Raw genomic sequence first — 21,956 nt, forward strand, 5'->3', positions numbered from 1 at the left:
TTTAAGTTTTTCAGGACTTTTTTTATAAGAATGATGATTTTAAACATCTTTTTTGTTAAGTCTCATATTTAGTTTTCCAGCAGGGTCTACAGAGAGCTCCAGTACAAGAGTTTCCCATCTGCTTCCTCAGGTATTTGATTTAAACTGTTTAAAAAGAAAAAAACCTGGGCAATAATTGTAGGTATTTCAACACTGATGATTTTTTTTTTTTTTTTTTAATTTAGCTTTTCCCCTTGTTCAAAAAAACTCTCAATTTGAGATCATGGAGAGGGGATTTACTTTCCTAGCCTGCTTTCCTACTTCCTTAGGGTCGTTGGCTGTCATGCATCATAAAGAAACAGGCATAAATTCCAGCCTGTTCTCCTTTACAGCCCCTTTCTGGGAGATCATGTACCTGTCTGTGAGCAGCTGGAATTACATATCCTGACCTTACAGTTGCTGCTTGCAGAGAAGGAAGGGGGAAATAAATTGTCCTGTGCAACGCAGCCATTGCTGGAAGAGCTGAGGTTAATTCTTCCCTGTGAGGGTGCTGAGGTGCTGGCACAGGGTGCCCAGAGAAGCTGTGGCTGCCCCATCCCTGGCAGTGTTCAAGGGCAGGTTGGACACAGGGGCTTGGAGCAAGCTGCTCTAGGGGAAGGTGTCCCTGCCCGTAGCAGGCGGTTGGGACTGGATGAGCTTTAAGGTCCCTTCCAACCCAAACCAGTCTGGGATTCTATGATTCTGTTATATTCTACAATATCTGCCTCATTCTCATTAAGTACTGTCCCTCTGGGTTTTGGCTGAGTCAGGGAAGGTTTTAATTGCGTGTTGGAATTGGGGTCCCAAATGCTTTCTTTCCTGCTCCCCTAAGCTGGTGTTCAGTGTGAACAGGACACTGCTGCTTCAGCGTTTTCAGCTGATGACATACCACTGTCTCTGGGCAATAGTTTATTCCCAAATCCTTAAGCACCACTTAGGCTAAAAATAATGTTTTATTTTTAAATATTTGCTATTTGTGGCAATGCAGTGCAGCTTGAGAGTTTACACTTTACTTTAAATGACTCTAACTTTTGTGCTTCCTGTGTCCCTTCCCCTTTTTATAGGATTTTTTGAGGATTAATGGGTAGAAAAAAGTAGATGACTGCTGTGTCCTGTATCGCTTGGTAACTCGCTTGCTTAGGCATTATTGGAAAGAAGGTGCTATTCAGGCTTGAAAGACAGTCATGCTTGGTAGAAACCATATGCTCTTGCGTCATGGTGATTTTGGTGAGTGGGTTGTTGGATGCTTAATAGACTTTTAATAGATTTCCCAGAAAACTTGTAGGGTCAAAACCTGACTGGTTACAACACAGGAGAGAATAAGAAAAGCATGTTTCTGGGCACGTTGTTACTGTGAGGTATTGCTGGAATCTGAAGAGTGCTTTGAACTGGATTTACTCACCCCCGGGTTGGTCAGTGCTCTCCAGCAGATACTCCTGGTTTTCCCATTACCGCCAAATGTGCTTCCAGCTCATCTTTACTCCTGTCTTTGCATGGAGAAACTGTCCTCTCTCTCCTGTCCTCCTGGACACCAAGGAGAATATATCTCTTTGCCAGTTCTTATCTCGTCCAGTCGTCTGCTGCTGATGGCTTCTTGAGCCCAAACTCACCAGTGCTGACCAGTTCAACATTAAACTGGTGTTAAACACAACTCCAGGTATCAAGCAGCATTGTTCGCTCCCCAAGAAGCTGGGCTTGGGGTGAGACAATACACACAGTTCATAGGTGCAGCACTGAGGGTGGATTTGTCATGGAATTTTGAAGTGTTGGGGTTGGGTTTAAAGAATTTAAGTGCCAGAGTTTTGCCTGTAGGGTCTGTGGGAACTGTTTTTTCATGGAGGGATTTTAGTCTCTTTGTGTTAGACTTCTTCTGTAATGCCAGGTAGATATAGTGTGAAATGGGGTTTGGATAGAGGTACGGAGCTGGGGTGAGGTGGCAGAGCAGGATATACTGTTAATTATCAGAGCTTGGAGGTAGAGATGGAGGAGGGTTGAGATCAGGGCAACTCTTCCTGTTGCCTGGAGGGGTTGTGCTTGATGTGCAGTGAAAGGTTCAAAGGTGTGTGGAGCAGCAGGAGAGAGTTGAGATGGGTGCAGTGAGGGGGCTGGTACCATCTACATCAGAAGTACTGGGAAAATCCTTTCCACACTGGTGTTGAGGCTGCTTCAGCCCCACTCTCCTACTGAGCAGTCCTGAAACATGTATCTGTGTGTGGCATTTGCACTGCAGCTTCAGTTCTTTGCTGATCTGTTCTGCAATAAATAAACTTAACATATGGAATCACTTTGGTAATCAGCACCTCTCAGAACCAGAAAATGAACTGCAACGTCTTCCAGTGCTCTGCCTGTAGCAGGAACAGAAAAGCAGGATAAAGCTGGTTGCGCTAAGTACTTGTGTGCAGATGGATCTCTGTTGTGCAGTGCTTGAATGGGAAATGTGGCATTCTTGCTTGTTTAAGTACTGCTTAGATATCTGTAAAATGTGCTGTGAGATCCAGCTGGGAAGTGGCAGGTGGCACTTGGCTCTGCTCAAATGTTGAAATCAGCCCCATGGCCACCTATTAGTATGGTGCGCATCCATGGTTCATTGCAGCTGGGTGAAGGCAGAGATCAGAGGCTGGGGACAGGCACGTGCCCAAAGCTGTCTTTTAGTCATAAACATAATTAATGTGACATAAACATGGGATTCTGTTACGGCAGTGGAGATCTTAAAGCATCCTGAAATTGTAGAATCACAGAATCAACTGGGTTGGAAGAGACCTTTAACAACATCAAAGACAACTGGGCAGCCAGTGCCGGTGTCGTAGTATGAACAGGCTGGCATCAAAGTTCTGGGGCACCACCAAGTCTTTTTGCTACATAGATCACATTGGTCTGAAATAACTCCAGTGGTGTTTGATATCAGCATTTTATTGGAAATGTTCTTACAGAATCAAGTTTTGCTGAAGAACACTGGTTTGAGTCCTCAGTCTTTAGTCTGAAACTTCTGATGGCCTTTTTAGGAGCTGAGGGTAGGAACTCCAGAGTTACCTGGGTCTGTGAGGAAGTCATGAGTTTGGCCCTGGGAAAGAGAGGCTGTGAGGTTCCCGGCTCTGAAGCAGGATGCTGACAGGTTGCCCTGGGCACCAGGGAAGTCAGGATTCCTTATGGCCGCCTGGGGAAGGTCCACCTCCTCTTGGGGTCAGCAGAAATGCCAAAACGAATATTGGTTCTTCTATTGCCAAAGGAGTCTCTGGCAACTACTGCCAGGGATTGCGACAGGTTTGGTCTGCTTGGGGCAGACCCTGCATAAAAATGAGATAACGTCTGGCAGAAAACTCCCCCAAATGTTTTTTTTCTCTATAACTCTGACCTTTGTGAGGTCTCTCTGAAAGAGAACACGAGACACCCAACTACTGCTGACAAAGCCATGCAGATCTTTGTGTTAGAACCTGACTGCAACCTGCAATGCTCTGCAGCAGCACTGGGGAGAGGTGATCTGTGTCCAGGTCCTCCCTTCGCAGAGACTGTGGAGCAGTCTCACTTCTGGGGGTGGAGAGTATTGCTTCTTACTGGCTGTTTGTGAAGGGCACTTTTTTACTATGTGTGTGTGTGTGATGGTAGGGAAAATGGTGGTTTTGGGAAGGAACTTGGCACTGATTCATTTTACAATGTTGAAATTCTTCTAATAGCTTTTATATCGCAGAAAGCACAGAATCTTAGAATCAAGTCTAGTATCTCTGCTGTAGCATAGCCTTGGAGGGGCTGGAGGGGCCAGATGCTGGCCTCAGGGGTGGTCCTTAGTTTGAGAAAAAATCCACTATGACTTGGCTGAGCTCTGGAACCTCCTTGAAGATGCTGTCATAGAGACCTATTTCTTTGTCCACTTCCCTTTCTGCAGCTAGCATCTCCCTACGCTAGCTTTGCCTTGGGCTTGCAGGGGTCAGTAGAACTTGACATTTTTCCTGGGTTCACAGGCTGGGTAATGCAGAGCTGTGGAGGGAAAGCAGGAGATGCCATCAGCATTGCAGCCAGCACAGGGAGGGATGTTCCAGGCAGGGAGTCTGAGGCAGTGCCCAAAGTGAGCTGGGGGACTGAGTTGGCTCCTCTTTGTTTTGGTGCTTTGCCTCTTGAGCTGCACGCCACCTGGGAATTGTACTGCTGCAGCTCTGCTTGCAGGAGCTCTGCTACCTGCTGCTGGTTTGGAATATCAACATTTTGCATATTCCTGTGTTACCCAGTTTCTGTGCAGCAGGGTGTGGGTGTCACATTACTGTAACTGGGTTTTCAGTTTGGGTGGTTGTAGATAACATGGGGGTTTTGCCAAAGAAAATTAGCAATATGAATTGAACTCCAAAGTGGTCTTCCCAAACATGGTATTTTATATGAATGGGAAAGGAGATAAGCTGGGCGGAAAGCTTCCTTCTGGTGGGGTTTATTTTTACCTTTTATGTAATAGCACCCATTAGAAATAAGTATTTTCACTTGGAAATTATTATTAGGACCAAGCTGCCTCGGGGCAGCATCCTGTGGGTGGAGAGAGAAGCCTGCAGCAGGGTACACATTCATGTGCTAATGATCATGGAGCTTGTGCCAATTTGGGCTGGATTATGTGTTTGCTGCTACTGGTGCATCTGTGTGGCAGCTGGGGTCAGTGTTGACCACTTGGGTTTTTCTCACTGTTTCATGGTACTTCACTAATCATCAGTAATTGCAGCGGTGCTTCAGATTGAATGGAGCCTATTTAGTTTAAGTGTAGGACTTGCCACTAGTTAAGCTGTTGTGACTTCACTTCTTACAGAAAAGCTCTATTTGATGCTTTGTTACAATAGGAACGGGGATAGTTTTGCTGATGGGTAGTGTGGGCCCTGTGTTTTCAATGAAAGGAAAATCACTTTCATAGTTGGAGACCACAGGACTTTAGTAAGGGAAGGTCTGAAAGCTTCTATGTAAAGTCAATGTGTTCCTCCTTCTTATGCCTCAGCCACAATGGTGGGTGCTTATTCTTAAAGCAGAGAGGTTGAGCATGGATTGATGTTTAGCGTGGAGGAGGTAGAAGAACACTGATAGGAGAGGTTCCTCACATCCGGGTGTTGTGTTGACAGAAAATGACTTTTTGATAAATGACTCCCAGTAACCTCCTGTTCTTCCCACATTCATTGTCTGATCCCTCCTCTCCAGTTCTGTTCTCCGCTTTCTGAAACTTGTTTTCAAAGTTTGTTTGTGCTAGACCAGACCAGAGACAACAGATTTAACCTGCTCGTGGGTTTTCTGTACTGAGCTCTGTATTGCTTCCCTCCAGGGCAGGCTGCGCAGTTGCACGGTGTTTACCCAGCATCCATTTGTTGAAGTCCAAGTCTCCCGATGTGTAGATACGGCAGGGCTAAGGTGGGGTGGGTAGCTCTGAGGTGCACGGTAACGTCTGTTAGGAGAGGTGCTTTGGTGCTTCTTGTCTGGTGGCAAGGAGAAGCTTGCTGGGACTTCTGCAAGTGCAGCGCGTGGCAGCTGTTGGGCTTGCTGTGTCTCTGGGGTGCTGCTGGTAGAAAGCAAGCTCATTTTACTCACCGTGGAGCCCCTCGTGTGATGAGGCACAAAGGACCTTTAGTCACCTGCAGGGCAGCAGAGCTGAAGGTGTGGAGGGTGCTCTGGTTTGCAGGAGCTGCCTTTGGTCCCCTCCTCTGGGGCCTCCAGCCTTCTCCGGGAAAGGGGCACCTTGATGTTGGATTTTCCTTCTTTTCATTTTCCAGACCAGTATGATCAGGAATGCTGGGGGCAGGGGGTGATGGCAGCTGGGGCTTCCCTTACCCCTTCTCATCTCATGTTATGAATGTTTTGTACTTACTAAGTCCATTATGGCTTTTTAGCAGTGGTAATAGTAGGTAAAGCCTGTGAGTGAAAAAAGGCTTAGGTAAAGCCTGTGAGTTACAAGTGTGGACTGCTGCATCTGGCAGGCAACCACTGACCCCTGTGAGCTGCAGCTTTGCTGCTTGGCAGGTCCATAAACAGTCCTGGAGAATTTGTGGGTGAGCTTTATGATGCTGCATCACCTTCTCACCTGAAAGCTATTTTAAGAAACAGAAGGCAGATGAGAGACGGGAACATCTGAGCTGTGGACTGCTTCCACCATCACTTTACACTTGAAAAAGATTTTATCTCCCAGGCAAGGTGCTGGAGAAGGGGAACCAGTGTCTTTAATCTGCTTTGCACTGCCCTGTGTCAGTGTTCAGGATGGGATGCCTTGCGATCTGTTTCCCCATCTTGCAGTTAGATGTTGAAGAGGCACATTTCAAACAAAGGGAACAAAGAGTTCCCTTATGCTAGGAATGGAAATAAAACCTGTATCTGCTGTATGCTTCTAAACAGGCTCTGTATCAAACTGCAGTTCATGTTGGAAGAGAATGACAAGAGAAGTTTTAAGTGGTGGAAGGTTGCATCCCACAGAAGCAAACATAAATTGAAAACAGAATAATCAAAGGTGATTTAAAAGAAATCTTACAACTTTTATTATAAGTGCAAAGCAAATTTCTCACTCTGCTTTCTGTGGAATGGTCGCAGTGCAACTGTGGTGGCATTTCACAGAACCCCAGGCTGGTTTGTGTTTGAACGGACCTTAAAGCTCCTCCAGCTCCAACCCCTGCCACGGGCAGGGACACCTTCCACTAGAGCAGCTTGCTCCAAGCCCCTGTGTCCAGCCTGGCCTTGAACACTGCCAGGGATGAGGCAGCCACAGCTTCTCTGGGCACCCTGTGCCAGCGCCTCAGCACCCTCACAGGGAAGAGCTTCTGCCTAAGAGCTCATCTCAGTCTCCCCTCTGGCAGGTTAAAGCCATTCCCCTTGGCCTGTCCCTACATCCCTTGTCCCAAGCCCCTCTCCAGGTTTCCTGCAGCCCCTTCAGGCACTGGAGCTGCTCTCAGGTCTCCCCTTCAGGAACCTTCTCCTCTCCAGGCTGACCCAGCCCAGCTCTCTCAGCCTGGCTCCAGCATCCGTGTCTCGCCATACTCGAACAGAACAAATGTCAACTAAAGTTTTCAAGGCTGAAGGATCTCTTTATAATAGGCTGTCCTTGTAGGAAAGGTGATGTGCCGGCCCATTAGGAACTGATCTCAACACAGCTGTGCCAAGCACTGTTGGCAGTAGGACACACATTCTCACCAAGCCTCAACTTCCATCTGCTGTTGCTCTTAGTGTGGTGCTCATTCACTTAATCAGTAGATACGAGTTAGTAAATATTGGCTGGCTGTTCATAGGACTTTGGTGACACTTGGTCTGTCACAGCACTTGTGTGCAGTGGTTCAGAGGGGTGGATGACTTCAGTGCTTGCTGACACAAGTCACATGCAGTCTGCTTTTGGATCTGTTTTAGGGATTGGAAGACTCTCTTCTGGCAAAAAGAGGGAGGAGTGGGGGAAGAGAAATCCAACAATTTAATGTTTCCGTGTTCCTTGTGCCTGTGCCCATATCCTAAACATGAAAAATATCCCTAAGTTTCCCTTTGGCCCTGGGGGAATTAAAAGGAGTCTCCAGCTGGATTAATGAAACCTTGCTGAGCAGATGAGTGGTGTCATGGGCTTGTGGCAGTCTCGCTAGAGCACAAGTGGTGTGCTTAGAGTGAACAGCCGTTTCATGCACACTTAAACTGTTCTGAACCATCACCCTCCCCAATAATTCTTCATCCTTTCCATGTGGGAGAGAAGCACAGAATAAACCATTTAAAGAGGAGCGTTAGAAATCAAAAGGTACATTTTATCCCTTGTCAAAAGATGACACTGCTTTTCTTCTTGCTTTTAAATATTGCTTGAAATAATGCACATATGTTATTTCCAAGGTGGTTTTGAAGCATGGGGTCAGCAAGCGGCTACAGGTTTGATGGTCCTGTAGTCCTGTGCCTGGCAGGGATGCTGTTGCAGAGGACCTCAGCAGGTCAAGCACATCTGATACTTGGTAGTGAAGAGCCTCTCCCCTCTGGTCTTATCCTGAGAGCGCAGGGTACCTGTCTCCTGGGTCTCTTTCTCCATCCCAGTGGTAAGATACACTTAATAGACCTGGGGTGTGTTTGGCAAGACACTGAGCTGAACTTCAAGGAAGTTTCAAGGCCAGGTTGGACGGGGCTTGGAGCAAGTTGCTCTAGTGGAAGGTGTCCCTGCCTGTGGCAGGGGCTGGAACTGGATGAGCTTTAAGGTCCCTTGCAACCCAAACCAGTCTGGGATTCTATGAAGTTCTGGCATCGCTGTAATGCTTGTGTCTCTCCCTAGCGCTGTGGCTCAGCCCCTTCAGAAGCATGACTCTGCTCATTGTGATTCTCTTGCTCCTGAAATGGCCCTGACTATTTTAATTTTTCCCTTAAGTTACTTCTGTCACCAATGGATTCTTCTCCAATGAGAAAATGCAGTAAAGTAAACAAGGGAAGGACTAATATTCTGCACCCATGTCTTCTCATTTGGACAGATCTGTTCAGTATGACTCTAGTCATGGGGAATAAGTCAGTGGCCAGAAGATGTGTAGCCATTTCCTGCACCATTCAGGCCTGGTTGTGGCCATCCTGAAACTGCTCTGTGCTTGGCATGAGGTTACCAAGTGATGAGGTTACCAAGGGCAGTGTTTGACCCTCTTTGGCTCCACTCAGTGTTCTTGCCACACTGTTTCTCTTGCATTTATCTAATTTATTTTAGTTATCTCCCTGCTTATACTTCCTTTCCTCAGTAAGCAAGAGGGAAGTTGGTATCTTGATTTTCACTGGAAATGAGTTTCCTTCTTGGCATTTGTGTAGTTTCTAGGATTAATAAAATACACCTATATAATCTCCAAATTTGGAAAACGAGAGAAATAATGTCTCGTGTAGGTTTCTTCATTTAGTATCACAGAATCACAGACTGGTTTGGGTTGAAAGGGACCTTAAAGCTCATATTATTCCAACCTCTTGCCATGGGCAGGGACACCCCTTCTTAGCAAACAGCTCTTATTCTTGGGTTTGCTGAATTTGTTGAAGTTGCTGAAGTATCGACTTCAGGACAAGAATAATACACACCTCCTGCAGCACCAAGCACGGTACCAGCATCCATCAGTCTGTGGCGCGTTCAGGTCAGGCAGGTTCTCGCAGGGGTGTGGAGGCCTGGACGGTCTGGAAGAGCCATCGAGGTGAATTCTTTCCCGAGTCCTCTCCATACGCACAGGAAGGGGAGTCTGCGTGCGCTGAGCAGGCGGTAACCTGGAAGCGGGGCCAGCGGCTCACGGCACGCTGCATTCCTTCAGCTATTCCCAATGGGCGCTCTGCAGGATGATGGATATTTCAGCATCTTTGTTCTTTGTTTTCCTTCTAACACTGGTGGAGTTTAAATCACTGGAAGGAGAGGGCTTGACACTTCTCCAGTTACACAAACAAGTGGTACTGCACTGGCTGAAGCGTGTTTTCAGGAGAGGCAAGCAGATACCTTAAATGCCGTTCTTTGGGAAAGGTCTTTCTCTCAGTCATGGCTGTGACATGGGTGTTAAGCTTGTAGTTATTGCAAAAATAAGGATGTTACTGCAGAACCTGGGATGCTTTCCAGTAACAGCCCAACGAGGAGCTTATCACCTTGTAGTGTTTGGGCCTAGATCCTGAATAAAATATACTGTGTATTGTCAGACGCTTAACAAAAAGAAAATAGAAGACGTTGGCTTACCTCTTCCCTTCTGCTGGTTTGTTCCCTTAAAATAATAGTTCTCAAGGAAATATTAATTTGTTCCAGCTTCCATGGAACAACCCCCGTCCTCCAAACCTCAGCAAGGAAAAATACGACTGCGTAGGTGCAGCTTCACCAAAGCAGGAGATATCAAATTGCACATTAATTTCTGATTCGCAGCAGTAGCCTGTGGGTTTAGAGAAATCCAAGCTGTGGTATCAAAGGTGCTCTCTCCTATAGACTTAGGAACAACTCCACTCCTGGCTGCTGTTGAATAGTTGTGGTCTGGTGGTTGGAACTTGGGACTTGCATTCTTGGCTAGCCCCAGGGCTCGCTGTATGTCTTTGTGCAGGACTCTCTACCTTTCTCTTTGCTTCTTGACCCTCCAAAAAAGGTACTTCCCCTGCTATGGTGCTTGTGAACCTTAGCGGGTTCTCTGGCAGCTTAGCAACTTCTCTGGCAGTCAGTTTGCTAAAGGTCTGTGGGATTCTTTGGAATGCCATGAGATAACCTCTTGCACCTGATCCATAAGATTTTCTTCAGCGTGGTTCAGATCATCATCTGATGATTGCAGAGTTCCTAAAGTGTGGCTGTGAGGCTGAAGCCCTGAGTTTGTCTTTGTCTGGTTCTGAGCTTGTCCCAGATCTGCCCAAATCTTTGCTGGTTTGATGGGGAGAAAACCAGTATAACAGAGCAGGTGACAAGTGTGCTTGGGGCCACCATGGCAGCTGGAGTCACTGCGCCTGGAGACAGCGTTGTCAGAAAATGGCACTTAATTTTCAGGTTCTTGCTCCAGAAGAATAAATTGGAGCAGAATAGGCCCAGAGAAGTGAGGGCTGTGGAGGTCAATGGCAGGGCTGTGTAGTCTGGCCATATGTGGATGGATAGGAGATAGGGTTTGCTTTCTGTTCGTGGTTTGGCAGTAAAATACTGGGGAGGGAAAAAAACTATTGAAGGTGGAGAAGAATATTGGTTTAAGTATAAATCAGAATAAATTGATCATAAATAGGACAGACAAGAAAATTACATTTTTTTTTTTTCCTCCAAGCTCATGGGAAATTCCAGGGTAGCTTCCAGGGGAAGAAAGGGGCTAAAAATTAACCTGCTTTCAAGGTGGAGTGCATTTTACTAAAGAGTTTGGACTTGATAGGAAGGGAACTGGCCAAATTGTTCTAGGATTTCTATCTGAGAATGTGCTGTTATTTCAGAGTAATAGAACCAGCTCAACCATGTTTAAAACTTGGTTTTTAAGTGTATAATACAGTAACAAGGAGAAACTGGCTGCATTTAGAGTGGCAAACCCCTGTATCAGTTCTTCTAATTCATTCTGTCAAAAAATCTCTGTATTTTAGAAAGGCCACTGGATTGGGTGATATGTAAAGATGCAGCCAGGGAATAAGCCTGCAGTCTAGGCAGCCATGGAGAGATCTGCAGTCTCCTTATAGGCACTGGGGGAGGGAAGGAGGTTACCATTAATAATTTTTAACCTACATGAGCATGCATTATGCTGCTAATTTTTTCCTGCTGCTGAATTAATGTCAATGTTGAAAGTCTAAACAATTCCCTGAATGAAACCGTGTTTGGTTTGCCTTGTCCTATGGATTAACAAATCTGATTGCTGTATTTAAATCTAATACCCCCCAAAATTCCCTACATGAATGATTCCCGGCGAGGCCACGGGCAAATGTAATTATCTATGAAAACTAAGGACTCATAGCCTTGGGATAGTTTTCCCTGCAGCTGCCTCCAATTAATATGTCCATCAATTCTGAGAGTAGCAGGATTGTAATGGCTGAGTGTAGGTACCGCTGTGTTGCTGGTCTTCTGTAGTCCCTTCAGCAGCCCCTTCACCCTGAGGAATGAGGAATTCTTTTTGGGTTGTATTTTTGGAAGATGAAAAGCAATGAGGATGTGTTTGGAAAATCCTCAGGTGATGGAGTGGTGTTTGCTTTCACTGCACCCCTTTCACAATTTCCTAAACCGGGAAGCTGTTACAGAAACAGTTTTGGTGAGGATTTAAAACTTTTCCATGCTAATTTTGCCTTTCAGTATTCTTAGCTGGGATCAGGGTGTTCATGTGGGAGGCTTTTGCTAAGCAGCAATTTTCCCATGTAAATCAAGTCCTAGTTTGCTCAGGGTGTCACTTGGGTACCTGCAAGAGTGGATAAAGGAGTTTTTCTGCTCTCCAGTTAAGTGGCAGAAGATGTTGAGTCTTTAACAAATAGCTCAAAGATCTGTAAACAGCTGAATGAAGAGTTAAGTGTATGAAAGGCAACTTCCAAATGCTTGCAGAGGAGGGACTTTCTCTTGCTCAGGTTTTACTGATTTGGTACCCCAGCGGCCCTGCGTCAGCTGGTCTTCATTGCCCCTCCAGCAAGTCAGTCTGCTCTGCAATCTTGGCAGTCAGAAAAAACAAACACAGGCTGTGTGGAGAACGGATGAGAGCAGCCCTGAGGAGAAGGACTTGAGGTGACGAGAAGCTCCCCATGACCCAGCCATGTGTGCTGGCATCCCAGAACCCCCCTGTGTGCTGGGCTGCACCCCCAGAGCGTGAGCAGCAGCTCAGGGAGGGGATTCTCACCCTCTGCTGTGCTCTGGGGAGAGCCCCCCTGCAGTCCTGGTCCAGCAGAAGCTGTGAGTGCCCCATCTCTGGCAGCGTTCAAGGCCCTTCCAGCCCAAACCTGTGTGTGATTCTATAAGACCATGGCCACAGGGCATCTTTTCCCATGACATGATCCTCGATCAGAGTTGAGAGGTGGAACATGAAATGCTGCATAAAGGTGTCTTGGTTATGAATGTGTGTGGGAGCAAAGGAGATGGATGTGCCTTGCTCTCCTGACCCGCAGGAAGAGACCAGCAGCCTTTGTGAGTGTTTGCTAGCTGACCATGTCCCAGCAAGGGTATTTGTTGTCGCAGGGAGCCTGACTCATTTGAAGTGGTTACCCCTCCTGGAGAAGAGCTTGCTGCTTCCTTGTACAAATTGATCTCCTGCTGGGAATCGAGTCGTTCCACCTCAGGCTCACAACAACATTGGCTCTTTTCCGCATTGTTTGACTGCTAGGGACATATTGATATGATCTCCTGCAAGGAGAGGCTTGGTTGAAATACGGATTAAGAGGGAAACCGAGCAGATTGCAGGGTATTAATGACTTGTTCGCATTCCTGGGGCAGTAGGCAGGAGAAAAGAAGTCAGGCTGCTGTGACTGCAGAAGAATGTTTGCTTTGTGATCCCGACGCCTGCTCGGGGCTGCTGCAGGGACCCGGTCACAGCGAAGCGCGGGGCTGTGGGCACGGCACGGGAGGTACGAGGCATCTGCTGCTTTCTGGACACCTGTAATTGCAATTAGCAGCAATAAACCAAAAAGCCACCGGGGCTGGAGGAAAAGGGGGGAGCTCAAGTGAGTCTGACAGTGAGAGGTGAATGTGTGTGGCGTGGCCTCTCCCTGCATACGGGGATCATTGTAAAAATACCGGTGCTAATTTTCAGTCTGTCTCGATGATCAAAGCCAGGCGATACGGGATTTTCCTGTGGACTTAGTGGGACTTCCTATGAAAGGGCTGCGTGCCGTTTGTTTATGGAAGTGCAAAGCTGCACAATTACAAAGAGCAGGGCTTTACAGAAGAGCTGCAAGTTTTGCTTTTCCCAGTGAGAGTGTGATGGAAGATACATGGACAGTGTGACCTGAAAAACAACGTTAGTCACCGTGTTCGGAAAGTGAGAGGGTTTGTTGTGCCACCTGTGCTGCGCTGTGTTTTCTTGGCTATTTTAATAGCTAATTAATCTTGATTTGCTTGGATTTAAGAGGGTTTTTTTCTCTTTTGGCACATGTGTGCAACCTATTATATCATAAATCCCACACATTTCAGCAAATGTCATCGTGATTGTTCCCTCCAGCACAGCATACTACTAGTAAAACATTCAAGGTCAGGAACTTGGATTCTTTAACCACTGTATTCATGGAAGCCAATTTATTGTTCTGTCGCAGTAGAAAAGGGTAATTTCTTTTGGACCTATATCATACTGGCAGCCAATCTAGAGAGGTCAGAACTGCCTTAACGCTGTAGGTTTTGTGGGTGTATTAATCTGTCTCAATAAATTAACTGTTGCACCCCACTGGTGCCACACGGGCCATTTCTCAGTATTTAGTGCTTTTATCTTCCTCTAGAAGTGTGAATTATTTTTGTGCACTCACTGTTTGACCTGTTTGTTGTATCCTGAAATTGATAGAAGTATTCCTTGTATTCTGGCTGTTGGAGGGTGTAAAGCAGTTTGAGGACACTGGAGGAAGTGACCTTCATATTAAATAATCCTGATATGGTGAACTGGGGCCTGGGTGGCTTTTCTTGTGGCTATTTGTGCTGTGAAAGCTGAATCAAAATTTGCAACTTGAAGTCCTAAAGAGTGAATTAGGTCTGTGGTGACTCGGAAGAGCCATTAGAGTGGCTGCAGTGTGGGATGTTTCTTGTTTTTCAGTGCTGCTTAATTAGTGCTTAATAGCTCTTACACAGTGCCTGACCTTTTCCCTGGGTTGTTTTGGTGGGCCTGTGAATGAAATGTCAGAATGGGAATGTAAATTAAAACATCTTGCAGAAGAATGACTTTCCTGCTATTTTCCAAAAGGAAAAGACTCTAAAAACTACAAATGAAAGAGGGGGACTCCGCTCTTAATTTGCCCTCTCTGTAATACTTTTATTCCCTATTTTTTCTTGCTTTAGTCTTCATATTCTATTTTTCCACTCATGTCTCTAGCAGTGGGGTTGTGTTGTTTCTCCATGGCCCTTCTTGGGGCTGGCTCCTGGTCAGGGAGCCCAGGAGGGGCTGTGCACACTCCAGGAGCCTCTGAGCAGCTTTGTGGAAGAGTTGGCTTTTTTTTGGAAGGCATCTTTAGCCCTCTATAGCTAAATGTTCCCTGTGGCTGTCACACCCTTCCCAGGTGAAATAGAGCTTATTTAAAATGTTTTGTTAAGATTATCAAGTGGCTAAACTGAACTGATATGGGTGTTCCAGTTCACAAATCTCTCCTAAGTTATGAGCTCAGAAGCTCTTTATTTCCTTTTGCAGAAAACTTTGGAGTGGTTTTAATTCCTTGTATGCTGTATCAGGTTTTTGACATACTTGGTGCTGATAGGACTTCGGGGTGTTGGGTGAGGAGAAGCTCCCGATGACCTGGCTTCAGTGAGCCCTTAAGCCCAGAGCCCCCCCGTGTGCTGGCCTGCACCCCCAGAGCGTGAGCAGCAGCTCAGGGAGGGGATCCTGCCCCTCTGCTGCTCTCTGGGGACACCCCCCTGCAGCCCTGATCCAGCTCTGGGGCAGCAGCACAAGAGGGACGTGGTGGTGTTGGAGCGAGGCCAGAGGAGGCCATGGAGATGCTGCACTGGAGGTCCGGTCCCTGTGCTGTCCCAGCTGAGTGCTGTCCCTGGCATTCCCATAACACTGCATGGGACACAACACTGAACCTCTGGAGTCAGTCAGGGAAGGCACCAGCTCCAAAGGAAAGCATCAGCTTGGTTAAGCTGTATCACACTTGTGGGAGTGCTGCTCCTTGCTCTGCCCTAGTTAATGAATCTAAATCATTTCAGTCACTTCAGGTGGCTGCTGCTGAGCTGTGTGGCACTGGTAACCAACAGGCTGGGATGCTGGCAGTCAGTGCTGCTGGGCATGTCAGTCAGCGTTCTGCATCACAGGCACATACAGAGCAGACATTGCCAGTGAATCACTGCAGTGTTCTTCTAACACAGTTCTTTTGGTGCTTGAATGCAGCAGTGACAAAACGTACCAGAAGGAGAACTGTGCAGAACAAGCTGCTTTATAAGAGGGTGTTCCCTGCCCTTGCTTGGTGTGCCCTGCTCTGGCCCTAGGTGGGAAGCCACATGGAGCACCCGGAAGAACTGAGCCCACTACTGCTGCTCCAAACCAAGACTGACCTAGAAGAATACCATGAGTCCTTGGCAATAAGCACAGCATAACGCTGGCAGCAGCTCATTCATTTTCTGGTCACTAGTTTTGGGACAGTTGGCATTGGCCAGAGAAAGGGGCAGGACGGGCAGCATTGCTGCCCCAGCACCAGCTCTCCTTATAGATCAATTCTGCAGCCACATCCTCCTGCCATCCTCTGGAGCAAAACTCTACTCCATGTAAGTAAGCACTTCAGCAATACTGCCACTGGGATGGGATGAGTTTGGCTACAGCATGAGAGTCGGTTTAGATTAGATCTCGGGCAGAAGCTCTTCCCTGTGAGGGTGCTGAGGCGCTGGCACAGGGTGCCCAGAGAAGCTGTGGCTGCCCCATCCCTGGCAGTGTTCAAGGCCAGGTTGGACACAGGGGCTTGGAGCAAGGTGCTCTAGTGGAAGGGGTCCCTGCCCGTGGCAGGGGTTGGAGCTGAAGGAGCTTTAAGGTTCCTTCCAACCCAAACCATTCCATAATTCATTCTGTGAAAGCAAGTACATGAAGATCTTTTCTATCCCTGTTTTCAATCAGGAGGTGAGGCAGAGATCAGCTAAGGAATAAGTACTACCCCAGATGAAACTTAATCTGTTTTTAAAGAACTCCCTCCCACTGAAATGGAGCTTTATTTTTCCCCCCTTTTTTTAACAGTCCTACCCTGAAAAGTGTCTCCTGAGGTCTGTCTCATCCTCACTTAACTTTGTTGAGGTGGTTTTATTCCGAGTTTCTGGAAGCTCCGTGGTTTTCCCTCTTACGCATTTGTAGTTCGGAATGCCCTGTGAGCCTTTCCTTTGCTGCATCTCTAGAGTGCTCCACAGGGAAAAATTTAAAAACTAACATGTAAGCTTTACATAATTTACTGTGAGAGTAATTGGGTTTATATAGCAGTTCATAAACCTTTAGCTGGTAAAAATCAAAGTACCTTAATCTGAAAAGCAGATGGGGGGGTTGTCAGGGTGAAGGCTTATAGAGTTTTCAAAGACAAATTGTTTAATTCCATCACTGGCTAGGAAAATAAATAGTTCTGCTGCTCGATTGAAAACAGAAACATCTTAGAAATGAGACTTTGCTGGCTTTCAAGCATTGTTAGTTCTACAACAAAGAAATCAAAAGAAACTTGGTGGAAAGATGTGATGGAGTTCTGGTTTATGAGAAATGAAAGGCAAAAGCTTCTAAATCACGTTTTACTATTCTTAGTGAATTTTCAAGTGCTTTTCCTCTCCTCCTTTCAGGGCCTGACACTCTGTACAAGGCGTCTGTTCCGTGTGAATCGGCGATGCATGTGATGTCTGTAGGTCATTTCCTTCCCTCAGGAGGGGTGGCAGGACTGGCCATAGTCTCTGCCTGAAGACCAGAGCAGCGAGTGTGAGGCGCTCTAAAATCCCACTTTTCAATACAGCGAAGCTGTTTGCAGCAGATTGAAAGCTGGGAGCCATGCCTTGCCTGTGTAATGAAGACTGCATTTGTACCCCCATACTAATGCTACTCACAGGCCAATCAGTAGTATCTAGCCAGCACATCCCCTACAAGTGATGGTCTTGCTTTAGTTGGGCTAATGGACTGATGAGATCACCTCTAATTTGTGTATCAAGCTGGTTGTATAGCATCGTTCAAGAAAAAAGAAGGGAGGGGGGAAAATGCCACACACAAAACAACAAAACCCTCTTTATTTTTTTTTCTTGCTGGACTTCAAAAGCTCACATTGAGAGCAGGGGCTCTGCCCTGTGAGGGCGATGGGTTTCACTCGGAGCCATTACCTCAGCCCATAAACATCAGAAAATGAGCATTTGTTTTGGTGGTTGGATTTCATTTACTCCAGAGGTATGATGGGAGGTATGAGTAGAGCCATCGGTCTGTACAGGAGAAGATGCCTGAGAGAAGACTCTTGTGCTGAGCCATCCTGCTCAATGATTTGGAGCTTTAATCACAAAATCATAAATGGTTTGTGCTGGAAGGGACCTTAAAGCTCCTCCAGCTCCAACCCCTGCCACAGGCAGGGACCCCTTCCACTAGAGCAGCTTGCTCCAAGCCCCTGTGTCCAACCTGGCCTTGAACACTGCCAGGGATGGGGCAGCCACAGCTTCTCTGGGCACCCTGTGCCAGCGCCTCAGCACCCTCCCAGGGAAGAGCTTCTGCCTAAGAGCTCATCTCAGTCTCCCCTCTGGCAGGTTAAAGCCATTCCCCTTGGCCTGTCCCTACAGGCCCTTGTCCCAAGCCCCTCTCCAGGTTTCTTGTTGGCCCCTTTAGGTGTTAGGAATACCATGTAAAGGTGGTCATTGCTGTGTGAGTGTGCTAGCCTACCTGCAGCTTGCCCTACTGGCTTGGTGGGCTTCCTTGTAGCTGCTTTGACTCTGAGCTGCAGCCGTGCAGCGCTCTATAGCGGATGTAGGAACATAAGCCCATGATGCTGTTAGCACCCTTTGGGCAAGTTCTTATCTTGTTTATTGTCCTTTGCCTGTTGTAACACTTTTCACCCTGTTTGAAGCATTGACTTGAACTTTTAGATAGCTGCTTCTGAACTGCAGGCTGGAGCAGACACTCTTCTAGTGGCTTATCCATCTCTTTTTTTTCTCCACGTTGAGACCTGTGCCTGGAGTAAGCCCACATCATTGGTGTCATGGGTAGTGAATGGGGTATCTGTGCATGCTGGATGGCAGTGGTGTTGTGCTAGCCTGTTTAATTTTGCTGAGCACTTGGTATTGAGTGATGAAGGAGAAACGTGTTACTCTAACGAAAATGCCTGTCACAAAACATGGCAGTGTGTCTTGTTTCAGTGTGACAAAAACCGGGTGAGCAGAAACAGCCACAGCTGGAATAGTGATTAACAAACATGCCGGCCTGCTGGAGTCTGCGCTCTGAGCTGTGAAACCTGATAAGACGCGATCTGAACTCGCAATAAAAGGAATTTCCTTCAACTTGGTTTTAATGTTATAATAGTGTCTTTTGTTGAAAGGCTTGCAGATAGAAGACACCAGGTACCCTCCTGCATGCCCAGAGCAGGGACGCACACAGCCTGTCACAGCGGGATCACCTCCAGGGAAGGCAGGAGTCAGGTGCAGCGCCTGTTGTTTGTTCCATTGACCTCTTGTTCCCAATGCCCCAGAGGTAGTCAGGCACGGATACACGTGTAGGTGTAGCCTGGAGCTTCCCAAGTCAGTGCACAGGAGGTGGAGAGCAGGAGGCAGGGAGTGCAGAGGGAAAAGCTGGTGGGTAATAGCACAGAAATAATAGAGGAGGCTGTTTCGGTGGCCCACGTTGCTGCTAGCACTAATGTGGGGAGGTAACAGTGCTCGTACAGTGTTTTTTCTTTGGGTATTAAGTTATAGGTATCAAGTACAGCAGAGCTCTGCTCTGGGGAGACCACCCTGCAGTTGTGCATTCAGGCCAGGGGCCCCCAATATGAGAGGGCTGTGGAGCTGGTGGGGCAAGTCCAGAGGAGGCCACGGAGATGCTGCAAGGGCTGGAGCAGCTCTGCTCTGGAGCCAGGCTGGGAGAGCTGGGCTGGGTCAGCCTGGACAAGAGAAGGCTCCTGAAGGGGAGACCTGAGAGCAGCTCCAGTGCCTGAAGGGGCTGCAGGAAAGCTGGAGAGGGGCTTGGGACAAGGGATGTAGGGACAGGCCAAGGGGAATGGCTTTAACCTGCCAGAGGGGAGACTGAGATGAGCTCTTAGGCAGAAGCTCTTCCCTGTGAGGGTGCTGAGGCGCTGGCACAGGGTGCCCAGAGAAGCTGTGGCTGCCCCATCCCTGGCAGTGTTCAAGGGCAGGTTGGACACAGGGGCTTGGAGCAAGCTGCTCTAGTGGAAGGTGTCCCTGCCCATGGCAGGGGCTGGATCTGGAGGAGCTTTAAGGTCCGTTCAAACCCAAACCAGGCTGGGATTCTATAATTCTATGATCATAGTACATGTATCATGGAGTGTATCGTAGTTTGGAGCAAAACTGTATGTTCATTTAGGAACCAGACCAGAAAGACTCGATGCAGTTCTAATAACTGTAGAAGTTAACAAGCTGGCTTCATTACAGCTACGGTTGTTACAGGATAAGGGTATTTTTTGGCAGACTTCATGTGGCAACAGAGCGTTGTGGTAATGCTTTTAATTCAACAGAAGAACTGGTTTGAGCTGATTGCAAAGAGTGTACAGTGTTTGGAAGAAATAAGAGGACTTGGCTGTGGTGTTCAGCAGCAAAGGTGGAGAGATGAACTCCTGCTTGGTGTTGCCTGAATCAGAAGAGACACCATCAGGGAACCTGAGCTGAAAGAATGGAATGATCTTAAGAGCCTGTCACACAAAGCTCTGCATTGTATGGTTGGTAGGAAGAGAGATTTAATAAAGTACTTTAGTATAAACTATAAAAAGTAATTGAGTTAGACTGTGGAGTGTTTTGTGAAGTGAATGCTGACAGAAGAGTCAACCGGCCCCACCGCTGTTGCTTAGATGTCTTCTGTGAATCAGACAGTCCTTTCTCCAAGCTGCTCAAGAGCTCAAGTTGTTTCCAAAACTGAATTCTCTATAAAAGGGAAAAAAAAAAAAAAAAAGAATAGCAAAAGTGGCATTCTTTCTAGCAGCTCACTTTTACATCCGGAAATCGGAGTAAATGCATAGAGCAGTGATAAAAAGTGTTACATGAGCACCTTTAGTACGTTAGCTGAAGCACGTCAGTAAGGTGCCGTTGTTCTGGGGTGCCGGGGGGATGTTGGGTTTTCTGTTTTTATCAGTTTTACCATTCTGCACCTTTTTGCTGCTGGTTCGGTTTTGTATCTATGTTACTGACGTTTGGATTTCCATTGAAATCTGGCTGGAAGTACTTAAATCTTTGGAGCTTCTCACTTTCTATCTTACTGCTTGTGTCCCGCTATGCAGGGCCAGAAGAGAGCCATCAGCAGTGGCGGTCCAAGGGACCTCAGAGCTCACCTCTCTCGGTGTTCCCAGCGACTGAGCATTACTCTCATGAGACATACCTGCAAATCCCAGCCTGCTCAGGAAACTGGGGGCTGGTTGTTGGAGAGGGTGCTAAATTCAGCTGTGTAATTGGTGGTTGCTCACAAGTACACGCCTGTTCCAGGTTACAGCCAGGCAAGGCTGGGCGATGGGCTGAGGGTGGCTTGCTCTGTCAGACAGCAGGATTCATTTCCAAAGTTGTCTTGGGGCTGCCTGCATTGTTTGGGCTTTTCATGTTGGCTTTTGTGCTGAACTGGTCTCGTCGTTAATGCTGAGTTTCGATTTCCATGACAAGTCCTCTTCTTGGAGATTTACAGCTCAGCTGCTTTCATTTGCCAGGCTAATGCTCTGGAATGCAGGTTGACAGTCCAGATGTGAAACCTTTCTTTTCGGAAAGAAAACAAGGGATTAAATGTGTTTTAAAGGGTTTGAAAAAAATAATTCAAGATTGAGGCCCCAAACTCAACATCTGAAGTTCTGAAGTACTGCTGTTAGCTGGGGATGGGAGATCCAGAGACTTGAAATGTGTCATCTTTGGCCGGGCCACTGGTACCACTTGGCTTTCAGTGTACCTGTTACTGCCCTACCAAATGCTTCATAAGATGTTACAAAATGGCAAATAATCAAATGATGTAGCTTCATGCAGTTAGTTGGGGTTAAAGAATGTTTGGGGTATTGCTTCTGCTAAATGTGTAGTGAAGGGGGGACAACTGGGTGTTCACTTGGAAATGACTGTCTTTTCCTGATACTCCTTGGTATAAAGATAGAATCCCAGCCTTGTTTGTGTTGGAAGGGACCTTAAAGCTCCTCCAGCTCCAACTCCTGCCACGGGCAGGGATACCTTCCACTAGAGCAGCTTGCTCCAAGCCCCTGTGTCCAACCTGGCCTTGAGCACTGCCAGGGATGGGGCAGCCACAGCTTCTCTGGGCACCCTGTGCCAGCGCCTCAGCACCCTCACAGGGAAGAATAATAGCTCATGGTTTCTGATTTGACAGACTGACCCTCCCGGTTTCTAGGAGGGGGCCGGTAAATAGGATTATCCTTATTTTCGGAGTGTGTGGAGGAAGGCCCAGGCGGAGCAGGTCGGTTCTTCACCGTCCTCCCTGTTGCAGGGTGAAGGGCCTGACCGGAGTACGGGGCTTCTCTGAAGCATGTCTGAGTTGGAAGAGGGCATAATAGTGGTGTTTCATGTCCAAACCATTTTTTTCAGAGGGAAACATAATGGCTTCAGCCAGGCCATTGAATCTGATCCTTTGTGCTCGTGGTAATCCGTACAATGCATCTATCAATTAATATCTGTTTGGGGTTCAGAATTATCTGGGTTGGAAATGATGGAGCAAGAGTTCATTGTCCTTTGAAAGAAAAGATGAAAACATCTATAGCTCTCTCCTGCCCATATGGAAGGAGCAGACGTTAGGAGC

General features: G+C 47.2%; 1 protein-coding gene across 6 annotated transcripts in view; it reads left to right on the plus strand.

Annotated features, from left to right (window-relative positions):
• Positions 1 to 21,956, plus strand: part of STX8 (syntaxin 8) — a 102,447-nt gene that overhangs the window by 25,829 nt on the left and 54,662 nt on the right. The window contains exon 1 of one of the 6 annotated variants that reach the window (XM_057423975.1): positions 12,449 to 12,957. The exons of the other annotated variants lie outside the window; for them this stretch is intronic. Within the exon in view, the coding sequence (XP_057279958.1) occupies positions 12,801 to 12,957 (157 nt within the window). The 5' untranslated portion in view covers positions 12,449 to 12,800. Of the gene's footprint in view, positions 1 to 12,448; positions 12,958 to 21,956 lie in introns of those variants that run through there. 6 annotated transcript variants of the gene reach the window in all.

This window comes from Pezoporus wallicus, unplaced genomic scaffold (genome assembly GCF_028554395.1).
Source record: "Pezoporus wallicus isolate ANWC-B61680 ecotype Strahan unplaced genomic scaffold, APGP_CSIRO_Pwel_v1 contig_7876, whole genome shotgun sequence".
Taxonomy (NCBI): Eukaryota; Metazoa; Chordata; class Aves; order Psittaciformes; family Psittacidae; genus Pezoporus; species Pezoporus wallicus.